The 15074-nt window shown below is 45.1% G+C and overlaps 1 protein-coding gene across 1 annotated transcript in view; it reads right to left on the bottom strand.

Moving 5' to 3' along the window:
• ADGRD1 (adhesion G protein-coupled receptor D1) overlaps positions 1-15074 on the bottom strand; it is a 180287-nt gene that overhangs the window by 154178 nt on the left and 11035 nt on the right. Inside the window, exons 3-4 of the mRNA XM_023187255.1 lie at positions 10657-10740; positions 5561-5683 (exon numbers count right to left, since the gene is read on the bottom strand). Coding sequence (XP_023043023.1) covers positions 5561-5683; positions 10657-10740 — 207 coding nt within the window. The remainder of the gene's footprint in view (positions 1-5560; positions 5684-10656; positions 10741-15074) is intronic.

The following is a 15074-nucleotide window of genomic DNA, read 5'->3' as shown; positions in this document are numbered from 1 at the left end:
GGCTGCTGCCAGTGGGGTGCAGGGGAGCAGTTCTGATATTTTAAGAGAAGTCAGAAGTGTAGATTTTTAAATGAAATTTTCCCATATGTAAAGGTTGACTTTTTTTGAGATAGTGTCTTGCCCCGTGGTCCAGGCTGGACTGCAGTGGTGCAATCATGGCTCGCTGCAGGCTTGACCTCCTGGGCCCAAGTGATCCTCCTGCCTCAGCCTCCTGAGTCGCTAGGACAACAGGTACACACCACTGCGCCCTGCTAATTTTTTTTTTTTTTTTTTTTTTTTGTAGAGACGAGGTCTTCCTATGTTGCCCAGGCTGGTCTGAAACTCCTGGGTTCAAGCAATCCTCCTGCCTCGGCCTCCCAAAGTGCTGGGATTACAGGTGTGAGCCACTGTGTCCTGCCAGAGTTGAATGTTAATTTTAAAAGAAAAACACTGAAAGCACCAGGAGAAATTCCATTTCTGGAAACCTGGTGGGCTAGGGCATTTGGATCCACCTGCCTGGCTGGAGACAATCTAGAAAGTCTCACTATAAAAACAGAAGATCAACACAGCACCCACCAAACGAAGCACGTATAGTCAGCCGCGGCCAGTTCCGGGATGTGGTATCACGTGAGTTGCAAGAATCACCTGGAGACACTGGCTAAAAATGCAGATTCCCGGGCCTTGTCCTCTGAGACTTGGAATCAGCACATCCTGGTGGGGGCCTGGGAACCTGCAATTGCTGCCACTCAGGGCCTATGAGCTGTACTTGGAGATGCACTGCACCACAGCATCATGCAGCTCAGGCTCATCTTGCATCCTTTCTGGGCCTCAGTTTCCCCATCTGTTCAAGGAGCGTGCTGAACGAATGCTTCTCTGAGGATCGCCTGCTCCATAGGCCTCTGAGTCTCCTGACCCCGGATCATCTGAGGAAGAGAGTAGCTGGATCCCTGCCAGGCCCGTGTCCTCCAGGCCCCTCCGGAAATTTCTAGCCTAAAACTCTACCTGCAAGTGTTTTAGCATATTGTCGACAGCTTTTTAAATTTAGGAAACAAATGCAAAGGGGGGAAAAAGCCAACTCAAAGCTGAGAAGATGGAAGTGGCCACGCAGAGATGCTCCAGCTGCTGCTTCGGGACCTCAGTGGCCTCCCTGGGGTTTATAAGCAGAGGAAGTTCTTAATACACGTGAGGAAAAAGCGAAGGAAATATTCACAGAAGGAGGAAGGCGAAGCTGAGGGGCTAATCAGGGAGGCTGCCTTTCCCAGGAGCTGCCAAAGCCATTCACAGTAGAGCTGGAACTAGAAGCAATGGGCGGAAGTTACTCAAGACAGAATTTAGCCCAATATCAGAACTAACACACTGAAAGTCAGAGGAGTCCAACAATGGAACGGGCTTCTTTTTCTGCTGGTGTCCATGCTTTTACTTGTTATATCAAATAACATTCTCTTAACTGACATAGCAATAAATCAGAGGTAGAAATGAGAGTCAGCAAGGAAGAATTACCTAATAATTTGCACCTTGATGCTGGAGATGGAAAATGACCTTTTCTGGATTTTGTGCAATCAGTTTCCTTTCATTTAACTTCATTTTATTATGGTCAGAAACGTCACATGAGATCCACCTCCTAGCAACGTGCTTGAGTGTAGTCAGTATTGACTGTGCGTTCGATGTTGGAGAAATGACTTCTCTAGGAGTGGTGAATGGCCCTTGCTCAGTATTCATGTGAAGGTACAGCAAAGCCTGGATGGAGATGCATCCCATGTGCAGTATCTGTGGTGTGCCGGGCACTGAGAACTCATCAGTGGCCAAGACAGACTCAGTCCTCGTCCTCACTGAGCTGAAGACCAAGTAAGGGAGACGGAAGTGACAGGCCATCATCAGTGGTGCAAGTTCCGGGAAGAAATGTTGGGGGAACAATGAGGGCATGAGACAGAAGACCTCACCCGGACCGCAGCTCATCCCTGTGAAGGTTACACTCGAGCTGAGCCATCAAGGTCTCCAGGTAGGAGAAAGAAGGTGCTAGGACATTGCAGCAAGTGCCTCTTCCTCTTTTCAGTTTCCCCACCTGTGTGCTCACTGGTCAGGGGAGTTGAAAGACAGAATCCTGAGTATTGAAGGAACAGACTATGTTTTCTAACCTTAACATTCAAGAATGGGCAGAGATCCAAACAGCCTTTTTCTCTCCAATGTCCTCCAAAGCTTCCCCCATTCGCAGCAAGTGACCTTAAGAAAATGTCCCCAGAAGGCACCATTTGCCAAAAGACAGGACCCCCAGTAGCTCCTAGAATGAAGGCAGGCAGACGAGCAGCAGAGAGGCTCTGGCAGAAGCAGGGGTGGAGGGAGGGCCCGGAGCAGGGGTCCGGAGCAGGGCCGCAGCAGGGACCTCTGCCTTCCATGGGTGCCCTTGGGGGACAGCCATGTTTCTCAGCATCAACCCTGTCCCCTAAAACATTATTTGTTAAAAAATCAGCTGAAAATAGGAACAAAGACCACATCAGGATTTGGAAATAAGAAATATAAAAGCAGTGGGCCTGTTAGGCAGGGACTAGAGAGCATTTCTCTATTTAAATGTTGTTTTTTGTTATAAGAATAACAGGTTATAAGCTTCTGCCCACACCAGTAAGTGTGGAGGACTCACTCAACACATCTGAAAAGGCTAAATCAATGCTTCCCATGTTCCAATCATTCACAATTTTTATCAGATCTGAATACCACCTGAATTATGATTATTAGGGAATATTTTCCTTTAAATCTACCCACTTTTAAAGCTCGGTGCTTACTGAAATTTCCTCTTAAATAATATATATGAAAATTCATTTCTGATGCACCCATTATATTAAAATAAAAACAAAACCATTAATTTTTGTTGTAGTTGCCCCAAGTGCCCCCTGAGAAGGCCTTCTCTGCCTCCTGCTACAGGGACTTTAATTTGGAAAATGCTGGGCAGGTCTTCCCTGTTCGTGGCTTTTTCTCCCACACACAGAAGTACAAGCTCATCAGGGTTCCAGGAGAATCCACCTGAGCCAAGGATATGGCAGAGGAAAGCCGGAAAGGCACGCCATGGCCCTCGTGCAAGCTCGTGGCCCAGTCACCTTCTGAAGCTGAACTCAAGACCCGGGGGGCACGATGACAAATGCCCCACCTACCCTCTGCGTCTGCATCAGGCCTCACGAGAGCAGCCTCTCACCCAGCTAGCGTTGATTGAAGGTTTCCTGACTCTGTTTCCTTTCTCTTCTTTTTCTTTAAATTAGAGACAAGATCTCACTGTGTTGCCCAGGCTGGTCTCGAACTCCTGGGCTCATGCAGTCATCCTGCCTCTGACTCCCAAAGCACTCGGATTACAGGTGTGAGCCACCGCACCCCAGGCTTTGTTTTATATCTGGCCATGCTCTAAAGAAAGTGGCCACTCAATATCTTAAAAGTTCCGTGTAACCACGACACACAAAACATTGTCAACAGTGGGACATGAAGCCCGAGTTCATGGCTCTTTCTTCCCCCCAGGTTCTTGTGTGTCTCATGTTGGGGGCATGAAATGAGTGAATACATGTTTGGGATTAGAACAAGGAGTGGTGCAGAGTCGGGGCTCAAAACGAGGGTAGGCATCTATTATGATCAGCTCAACCACAACGGCCCCTCTGTCAGAAGTCACCCTCCAAGCAGACCAAGTGGGGTTCTTAGAAAAGATACTCTGTGCAGAAGGGGAAGTTTAGAATCATTAACACACGAATGATAAACCCAAACAACCCCTCGACACTGGACCAACCATGTGCTCGGAATATGCTGTAAGTTATTCCAGTCTTCACAGCAACTCCATGGGAAGGTCCTTTTATTCACTCACTTTACAGATCAGGCTTTTCAGAGGGAAGCAGCGGTTGCCCAAGACCCCCACGAACAGGTCGGAACCGAGAGTGGAACCCACGCCTTCTGGCCCCAGAGCTCACGCTGCGGACAGCTCTGTTCAACCTGAAGATTATTGGAAGAGTTGAGAAGTCTGGTGGGAGCTGAGGGGAACTGGAGACAGAAGCCCAGGGCCACCACGACTTAGCTCCAGCCAGCCAGAGAAGTCAGGAGAGATTTCTCCAGAAAAACTGGAAATCTGTGAAAATTTCCTATTTTTCAATGTTGGCAGCTAATTTTAAAATTTTAACCCGATGCCTGTCCGACCGAACACAGCCACAGGCCAGAATCAGCTCAGAGGCCTCCCACGTGTGACCTCGGTGTGCAGACAAAACTTGTCCAGTAGCTTTGATTTCCCACTGGTCCCATCACAGTCTCCTGTCTCGGGTTCGTAATCGGTGATAGTCCCAGGCCTTGGGACCCCTGGCGCCTGCACCATCCTCGTCCTCAAATGAGATTGATTCCAGTGTGGCTGCTGGAGCTTGCGGGATGCCTCTACTCCCAAGAGAAGCCGCTCCCTAGAAACCCAGAAACAGCCACCGCAGAGATGCCCGCCCTTCCCGAATCCAACGAAAGGAAGGAGCACATATGACTCTCCTGTCCTCCTCGCCACTGAGCCCACGCTGAGCCCATGGTTGTTTTTCACTTTGTAAAAACAAATAAGCCTGGGATGTTTATGGAGCTGTTTGAACTCAGGAACAGCTCAAACTATGAGTTTGTAAACCTGACCGTGGTTTTGGGCCTCATAACCATTGCTCAAAACTCTGGTTTCCACAAAGCCCGAGATGTATCCTCCCACATGTTTTTGCCTTGCTAAGCTGTTGTTTATTTTTACTGGAACATAGTCCACATTGTCCTACAATCATGTACAATGAACTCATCACAGGCCATCTGATGTCCTAAATGCCTCAGAGCTTCATACGAGGCCTGCAGTCAGCTTTGTTCCTCCCTAGAAACCATAATTTTCTTTTTGCCTAGGAGAAAGGAACTTGAAGGCTCCAAGCTGGTTTGGATGGCAGAGAACAATTTCCCAGAAAATTTGCAATGTGGTCCAGACGTGCATTGCCTGAAGCCTAGATACGAGAGAGCAGGTTACACTTCACACAGTAAAAGCAAACGAACGCAAGGCGATTCCCGGTGTTTCTTTTGCATCTCTGCTCTGTCCATGGCATGACGTTAGCCACAGGCCTGTGACCGCTCGCCAGGACAGGTCAAGCCACGGCCCAGCCCCTCTCGATGAATGTGAAAGAACCAAAACCACTCACGAGTGTTCGAGGGTATGCCCTGCCCGCCCACTGTCAACATCCCAGAGCCAGAAATCACACCGCAGGTGCCACACCATCAATTTCCTTCCCAGAAACGCCGCGGCCCTGTCCAGTCTCCACGGTGACATTGCTGTATCCGTTTTTTAGGAAGGTTATTTTTTCCCCTCCTTTACAAGATTAAGTATTTTGATCTCACATCTCTGTAAGAGGATGTTATAACTTCCAGCCACCAGGACAAGTCTCTGCTTAGTAACCTCCTTGCCTGTATTCCTCCCTCCCCTGCCCTCCAATCCGTCATTGACATTCTCACGCATTCTGCAACTGATGAGAACCTCAGGTTCACATCTGCCAGTCGCCAGAGGAGCAGGTGCTCCCTGATCATGAAATGCATGACAAAGACGCCGCAGGGATCAGCTACTCACCTTCAGGGCCACACTGCTCTGGCTTGCTGATGCAGGAGCTGTTGTACCTGCCGTAATAGAGAAGCGTGACTCCCTTTTCCTCTTTCAGGTAAATGCCTTTGTTGACCTTCCCTTCCACGATATCTAAGGAAGAAAAATGACAACATCATATGTTAATAACCTTCCAAGATTAAAAGTCTGAAGATGTGTGTCAGACCTACAAATAACTTAAGTGTAAATATGCAGTATTATTGATCTAATTATATATTTGTAACATATATTATTCTATAATATGAATATTCATAGCATCAGTAATATTTAATTATTAGTAATTAAATTGTAAATAAGTTATGTGTATGTGTCAGGTAAAAATTTAACATTAAATAATAATATATTTGTACATAATATGCAGGTATTATATACAAATGCATACAGACCTTTGCATATAGATTTCATATTGCATATCATATCGTATGATGATGTGATAATTGTGATATTTGCCAACAGATGGGTTACCAAGCGTGGCATGGCGACAGCCTCCTGTCCTGGACTTTGACTGTGCCTACCTGCTTTTCGAGTCCTCCCCACTCCCGTCCTCATGCTGAGCATTCCAAGTGGAACATTTCAGTGCAAGTGTGAACATGGAACTACAGCTGAACTCCTTCTCCTTTTGAGTTTTAATTGAAATCCCCTGAACCTGGACAGGTAGATTTGGGATTTTAGCAGAACCCATTTTCAGGCACTAGGAGGAAAACCCCAAGTAACATTTGGCATAGTCCCAGGAGAACCTGCAGGTGACAAGCCCAGCTGGCCACAAATCCCGAGGGGCACTGCCCCGTCCGATCATCCTGTTGTGTCCCGTTCCCACGGCCAGGGGATCTGATGGTGAGGGTGTGGGGTAAATGGTTTACAGAATAGATAAGTGAAGACTATAAAAATCAGGAGTAGGCATTTATTGTTAACTGGGGTCACAGTCGCTCACAGATCTTTGCTACCACATGGGCTGGGGAGAATGTCTGAGCCCCTGGCAGCCATCAGCCCAGCTGAAGACACACGGGAGAGCTAACAGGGTCTGCGGACCTGACCCCAACCCCAGCTCAGGCTTTCCAGCTACACTGTCACATGGATAACCAATTCAAGGGACCTCAGTGTTTTTCCTTACTGTTTTTAAACTCATTTTAAAATTTTATCTCATTTTTGCTGATGGAGACCTATGTATTGCAAGGTTAAATGGATCACTAGTGGTTGCATAATTGAGCCAGGCTGTACAAACCCCTAAGTCAGACTGCTTGACTGGCAACATTAATTTTGGAAGCCAATCACCTTACAGTTGAAAGAGCAGACAGTTTCTATGTTGAAAAGGATCACAGGGTAAGATCGACAGGGTCAGAACTGGCTACTGTGTTGATCTAATAAATGCCTCAGTTGCTATTACCCCTTTTGCTTTGAGCTTCACGTTGAGCCATGTAGGTGCTGGAGGTTATCAAATAAGAAAATAATTTAACCATGATTCTCGTGGGTATATGTTTCACAAACAGCTTCTAACGATTTTTTTAAAGTCCAGCTATGGACAAAAGGCTGATTTTAATGTTTATAAGAAATCAAATGTTTGATGAGGTATTTTTAAATTAACTTTAATTTTCCGTTAAAATGGCCTGCTTTCCTCCCCCAAAGAAGACAATTCATTGAAAAATCCAAACAATCTCTATGTTTAGAAAAGGTCTCATCTTGTGTCTGTTTTGTTCTGAAAACAAGCGGCTGGCTTAGAAGATCCTGGGAACCTGAAAGAATTATATACCTTCTAGTGCAGTCGTCCCCAGCATTTTTGGCACCAGGGACCAGTTTCATGGAAGACAATTTTTCCATGGACGGGTTGGAGAGGATAGTTTCGGGATGATTCAAGTGCATTACATCTATTGCGCACTTTATTTCTATTATTATTACACTGTAATATGTAATGAAATAATTACACAACTCACCATCATGTAGAATCAGGGGAAGCCCTGAGCTTATTTTCCTGCAACTAGACAGTCCCCTCTGGGGGTGGTGGGAGACAGTGACAGATCATCAGGCATTAGATTCTCATAAGGAGCGTGCAGCCTAGATCCCTGGCAGGTGCAGTTCACAGTAGGGTTTGTGCTCCCAAGAGAATCTAATGCTGCCGCTGATCTGACAGGAGGTGGAGCTCGGGCAGTAACGCAAGCGATGAGGAGCGGCTGTAAATACAGATGGAGCTTCACGCACTCACCCACCACTCACCTCCTGCTGTGCAGCCCAGTTCCTAACAGGCTACAGATTGTTGTGCCAGTGTCACGGACTGGGGACCCCTGTTCTAATGTGTTGCAATCTTCCTTTAGACTTAACCCTAGTGGTTATTTTTTAACACCTTGGATCTGCTCTCTTGACTGGGACATTTGCTCACTTGCTAGCCAGGACACAGTGAATTCAGATACCATCAAACAGAATTGGCCTCAGAATTCATCGTAGATCCAAACTTGACAGAACGAAGAACAAAAGTACGTAAATGCTCACCTACGGTTGCAGAGAGATTTGAGTAGGCAGAGTCATTGGAATACACAAAGGTAGCATTACGGGAAGGAAGCACAGTGAGCTTGTGGGTTCGGGACGCTGGGTGAAACAACAAAAACAAAAAGCACAGCGAGTGAGTGAGACAAAAGACAAATGGGACCAACATATCTCTCAACCTGCAGCAGGCAGCAGGAGGGGCTTTTTCATCCAAGAGCACCCTGGACTTTCTCTTTGGACCTCACATCTCCCGGCCTCCACCACCCTTGTTTACTTTGGTCAGCAGCTTGGCCACTCCAATGACCCCACTCAGCTCACACGCCAGGGCGTGATGGCTGCTGAATTTGGCCACGTGTGATAGTTCTAATTTTCCAGCTTCAACCCCTATGCGGACACTTAGTTGAGAGATATGAAATTGAACTTGGCCACTTATAACACAGGCTCAACAAAAGGATGAATGGTTATGATGTCACAAGAACTGATGAGACACACACTCTGCATGAAAACAACTGCGTGAGATGATGACAAATGGACAAAACGACGGAGAATTCGGCAACAAACAACAAAGCTGCACGTCCTCCAAAGGCTTGCCAAAGCCATTCGCCTGTCCCCAGCAGCTAAATGTGCTGATGGGGTCTACTCTTTTCTTTTTTCCCTTAAGAAGCCCGTAATCAAATTGAAATATGCCAGCATTGCATTACAACCTAGAGAATGCATCCAGCAGGGAAGTGCAGAGAAACCTTCCACATTGCAGTGCTCCAGGACAAACAGGGATATATTAGGGCTTTAGTGGAAGTCGATACATTCAGGGAACAAAATGCAGCCACAGTGTGTAACTGTATCTGTAATTGTATCACCTTAAGAGAAGAATTTTTCATAGGTAAAGGTTTCAAAGTACCAAGAGTTACTGCTTTAAGCCACCACAGTGAGTTCAGGTATAGGGGTGAGGAGAGAAAGACACTGATCGTTATTCAAGCTCTTGTTTGAAAAAACTCCTGGCATTTTCATTGCTGGGTCCTGGAACAGTGAACTGTTTCAAGAAGACATCTCCTCTTGATGAAATGACCCCCTTTCCATGGCTTTAAAATAAACGCCTTCAAAAAAGAAAACTAGAGGCCAACAAGGGAACGTGGTTTGTTTGAACCCGAACCAGTCATGAAACAAACTTACACAGGGGCTTTCTCTGCCCTGCCAGGCCAACCGTTTGCAAAAGACATCTGGCTCTAGGGTGGTTTCCAAATGTGACCACATTGCTGCCCTATAGGCAGGCGGATGAGAGCGATGCTGGGCAGGCAGCGTGTGGCACCCACGCAGGTGCCCTTCACGGAGTGCGTGCTCAACTGCACCTCACTCTGAGAACACCAGCAGCAGAGGCAGCACTGATGGTTCTCAGTGTGCAAATTTTCAGGAAGCATTTCAGAAGCTTCAGCAGTAATGTCCAGCAACACATTAAATCATAGGAGTACAGAAAATGCTAGTGTGCCAGTGTGGAAAGCACCGTCACTGGCAATACATGGTTTTAAAAACAAAATGCCTCCCACGGAAGCAGAACAGGGACGACCAAAGCACACGCTAGGATTGCTGTACGGCAAACCCTCGCTGCACACATCAGCCATCTGACATGATCAAGAGCAATCAGTAAATAAAAATGAAATGGAAAACCATCCTAAGTCATACAAAGCTTACGGTTTTTAAAAAGTCCTTATTAGAAAGACAAAAAAAATTCCCAGGAAGGTGTGAGGTTTCTCTTACCAACAAATGTCTGAATTAACTCAAACAGAGACTATTTGGAATTGAGTCTCATTGGAAACATCTTAGGCGATGCTTAATCTTTTCCAATGGAGCTGGTGTGTGGAGAAGCTGGTTGGTAGATGGGGATGCATTTGCTGAATGAAGCATAGGCCCTTCAAACACGTGAGTTGGTCTTAGTTGGCCTTTGACATCTGCTTCAGATAGGCCCCTGCTGTGGCCAGCATGCAGATGACGCCAGTCCATTCAACTTAGAAAATAGACACCTGGACTTGCATATAGAGGCATCCTCAGGCCAGCTTCTGTTTCAAGGTTGTTGGGGAAAATGCACATTTTAATCGTATTTTGAATCAGAAATTCTGCCATTCAATATGTAATAGCTGTCTCTATAAAAATTCTAGTAAAATACTTTGCGGCCTGGCACAGTGGTTCACGCCTGTAATTCCAGCACTTTGGGAGGCCAAGGCCAGAGGATTGCTGAGGCCAGGAGCTTGAGACCAACCTGGCAACGTAGCGAGACCCCATCTCTACAAAAAATAAAAAGCTTTGAAATAATTATTATGGGAAGTTACACAAGTATTTGTTCATCTCTATCACCCTGGCTTCAAAGCAGATTCTGTCCACACCTGTTCTCCTGATGGCCCTGGGATTCCCGGGCCCACAGCCACTCTCAGCACCCATGTCCCTCAGTGGCCCTGGGTTTCCCAGGTCAGCCGCTCTCAGCACCCATGTCTCCCAGTGGCCCTGAGTTTCCCATGCCCACAGCCACTCTCAGCACCCATGTTCCCCAGTGGCCCTGGGTTTCCCGGGCCCACAGCTGCTCTCAGCACCTGTGTCTGTACCTCCAGTTGTATCCTGAAGTTCATGGATCCCATCCACATTCTCCAGTGGCCAGTAATGGGAAGCAGATGCCAAGACCTGAAATCCTTGGGGAAAAAGAATAAAAGTTTTAAATCATCATTAGGGAGGAAAGAACTAAACGGTAAGAACTGCTTGGCACACGCATTATGGGGGAAGAGTAAAAGGATCACCATGGCTATAGGAGATACTGAAAGCGTATTTAATAACATTCAATACACACTCTTGGTTAGAAAAAGAAACTCTTAAATTAGAAGCTGGTAAATAGTTCCTTAACTGGACAAACAGGGTAAATAGGAATAGATGCCTCTTGTTGCATGAAAACAGAAGCCACTGTGCTTACTGGTGACACACTAGAAGTTTGCCCATTCATGTCGGGAAAAGATAAGAATGTTCCATATCCTGCTGTTATTTATTATTGTTTTAGAGTTAATATCTAATGCGATCACACTATAGAAAAAAATAAGGGTAAAACCATTTTAAAAGAGGAGAAAACTAACATGAATGGTCTGCCAGGCACTGAGGTCCTCGACAAACACTGCCTCATTTCATGCTAACAATAATCTGTAAGAGAATTGAATTCTTGGCCTATTCGAAAAGACAAGAACTGAAAGTCTTGCACAAAATCACACTGCCAGCTCGTTGTAGACGCAACACTCGCAGAGTGAGCCTTTCTCAATTTAGCCCTGGTCATTCCATTTTCCCTCTATGCTTCCTCCAGACTAAGCATTACTCGGTTCGAAATTTCCTTCATGATCCTTGTACTTGGAGTAAACATAACTTCATGCAGGTGTGTTATTTTCTGTTCTGGTCTTCTCTTTGAATGCTCTCTGAATTATTTCTTGGTTTCTGTCTAGCCCTCATAATTTGACTTGGGTCACATTCTCTTGAGTGGCTGCCCCATAACTGGTGTCACCATTCTTCTGCTAATGGACAATCAATAGCTTCCATCCTTACTCGTACAGGTGGCACTGATATGAGTGGTTTTATGCAAACAATTTTAGTCTGCTCTGGGATCAGTCTCCAGGATGCATTCCCAGAAGTGGAAATAATGGTTTAGATGACTCAACAATAATCAGCTGCCCCAGATGACTGCTAGATCATAGAAAAGTACCAACTAATAATCTTTATGTTATTCGTTGTTTAAAAAAAACAAAGCCGGGCACGGTGGCTCACGCCTGTAATCCCAGCACTTTGGGAGGCCGAGGTGGGCGAATCATGAGGTCAGGAGATCGAGACCATCCTGGCTAACACGGTGAAACCCCGTCTCTACTAAAAAATGCAAAAAATCAGCCAGGCGTGGTGGCGGGCGCCTGTAGTCCCAGCTACTCGGGAGGCTGAGGCAGGAGAATGGCGTGAACCCAGAAGGCGGAGCTTGCAGTGAGCCAAGATCGCACTACTGCACTCCAGCCTGGGTGACAGAGCGAGACTCCAAAAAAAAAAAAAAAAACTTTTTAAAGAGGAGATAATAAGATCATTATTTTCAAATGATGTATGCCTGATAACCAAAGTGGAAAACTATTACAAATAAGAAAAGAATTTCATAAGCGAAACACTATTACAAACAATAAAAGAATTTAGCAAGGAGGCTTGTACAAATTTAATATACAAATGTCAATTGCCTTTCTGTATTTCAACAATAATGCTACAAAAAAAGAAGAAAAGTTCTCATAAGTGCAGCCAACAAAAAGAAAATATTTATGAACACAAGAATAAGAATTGTACAAGATTTTCATGAAGAAAGCAAAAAATAATAATTCTGAGGGATATGAAAGAACCCTTGAATGCATGAAGGATTCAACCCACTGGAAAAGCCGACTCAATGTCATCAACTATCCTTTAATCTATGCGTATTAGGGAATCTGTTGTGAAAATGCTGAGAGAATTTCTGTGGGGGAGATAATATGATTATGGAGTTTATATAAAAAATAAGCAAGAAAATCTGGAGAAGAAACAGAAGAGGATAAAGAGAGAAGATTCACACTCACAATGACAAGGCACAGCATAAAACTACAGCCATGAAGATGGCTCATTGCGACACACGGATACACAGTTCAGCGGGAGAAAAATCTGCAAAGACGCCTACGCACATACGGAAATGTAGTCTGTGATAAAGGTGGTCCTTTATCTTTTATTTACTTATTTATCTTTTGAGGGGGAGTTTCACTGTTGTCGCCCAGGCTGCAGTGCAGTGGTGTGATCTCGGCTCACTGCAACCTCTGCCTCCCGGGTTCAAGTGATTCTCCTGCCTCAGCCTCCCGAGTAGCTGGGACTACAGGTGCCCACCACCATGCCCGGCTACTGTTTGTATTTTTAGTAGAGACAAGGTTTCACCATGTTGGCCAGGCTGGTCTCAAACTCCTGACCTCAGATGATCCACCTGCCTCGGCCTCCCAAAGTGCTGCTGGGGTTACAGGCACATATATTGGTAAAACTCCTACTATTAAAAAGAACCAACCGAATATTGAGGCAAAGGAGATGATGAAATAGTTCAATGAAAAAGAAATAAAAATTGTGTATAAATATATCAAACGATGCCCAACCTTGCTCATAAGTTTTAAAAGTATATTAAACATAAGTTTTAAAAGTATATTAAACAACAATGAGCTTATCAGAGTTCACCCATCAGACTGGCGAGCAATAAGTTAGCTATCCTAAGCTGGCAACTTCCACCACATTTTTGATGGGAGTTCAAATCAGTACACCCCTTCTGAAGGGTAATTTGGCAATATCTATCCCAATTTTAAGTATACATTCCCTTTGATCTAGTAATTCCACCCCTAGGAATTTATTCTAGAGATATACTCATACATATGATCAAAGACCTCTGTGCAAGGCTTGTTTGTTGCAGAATTTTTTAATAGTATCAGAAACCTGAGAACAGCCTAAATGCTCATCTACAGAGAGTTGGCTAAATAAGCCAAGAACAAAGTTAACTCTGTAACATGAGCTAAAGAGAAGTACCTAAACAATAATTTAAGGGTCTTGTTACTCTCTAAATAAAATAGCCCTATCTAAATAAAGTAGCACGTTAGAAAATAAGGCCTGACTTCAGCTGATTTCCAGTGAGGATAGTGCTACTATTGTAATGCAATACGAAGAATCTGAAATGCAAAAATCAAAAATAATCATTTTCATTCCTACTGTGCTTTTTTTTCCCCCTCAAATCTAGGATATTCATTTTGAAGAGGACAAAACCTCATTGACTTGTTATTCCAGTCATCCGGGAAAAAAAAATTGTAAAAGGAAATAACATCTGTTATACAAAGAACAGATGTGTCTTCAGAATCCTCATCTTTATAAAATAACCCTGTGGATGATAAAGTCCTTCCTATTCTTTCCATTTACAAATGGTCACAATCAGTCCTGGCAGAAAGGCTAACAGAGTAAAGTGATGGTGTCTCGTTCACCCCAAAGTCAGCCAGGGTTCAGAGGCGGCCAGCGATGAGAAGAGGGGGGCTGAGGCCAGAACACTGCCTTCTCTCCACACCATTGCACTTCAGACAAGTGTACAACACCTCAGTTGCCACAGATATTTTGCAACTAGCAACACTGACTGCAAACAAGCAATGAAGGGGCTGCAAGCTGTAACACCCGCAGGGGCCAGCGAGTCCTGAGAAGTGACTGGACAGAGTCCAGGGATGGCATCCAAGGTAGTTAACAAGCTGGAAGGCACAGTCCAGACTCATCAGAGCAGATGCTGGAAACCGTCAGCTGGTACCACCAGAGTTGTAGGGCAGGAGAGGCTGAGGTGGCGCGGAAAACTGTGCTCTGTCTAAATTAAGTGGTGCCTCCTGATGCCGAAGCATTGCGGCTCTGCAGGAAGGTTTGCCCAGGATTGTCAGGTCTTCCTTTTTTAAAAGTGGAGTGAGAAATCCAGATTTTTTTAAAGTAAAATCTACCAAAATTTTAATGTTCGTATTTTTTTTAAATAAAACATTGTGTGGTGCTAATGGGATGGCTGAACTCAGCCCATAGGTTTCTTTTCCAACTCAAGGAGTAAAATAACTTGTAGTTCTACAAGTTTCAACAGAGCAAGAAAGTCTCATTCTTTTGGGAAAAAGGCACTCTGTGGCACCTTCCCATCGAGAAGGTGGCATGAGACCACCTAGCTCTGCAACCACCTCGATTTTCACCAAACTCTTCTAAAGACTAAACGTCTTCTTAGGCAGGTCGGCCAGCCAAGCAAAACTATGGCCCATTTGAGGACTCCAAAACATCCCCAGCCTGGAAAACAAATAGCAGGGGACAGAGCCAGAGAGAGAAAATGGGAGGGTGAGGAGGAAGAGAAAGAACGGGGGACAGAGAGAGAGAGAGAAAGGGGTATATTCAAGCCCACATCATCACAGTTCTTCAGAATTAATTTATCATCCATATGTAATGTTTTATTGAGTTTGGTGTA

This window comes from Piliocolobus tephrosceles, chromosome 10 (assembly GCF_002776525.5).
Source record: "Piliocolobus tephrosceles isolate RC106 chromosome 10, ASM277652v3, whole genome shotgun sequence".
Lineage (NCBI taxonomy): Eukaryota > Metazoa > Chordata > Mammalia > Primates > Cercopithecidae > Piliocolobus > Piliocolobus tephrosceles.
This window is presented reverse-complemented; position numbering and strand designations above follow the sequence as displayed.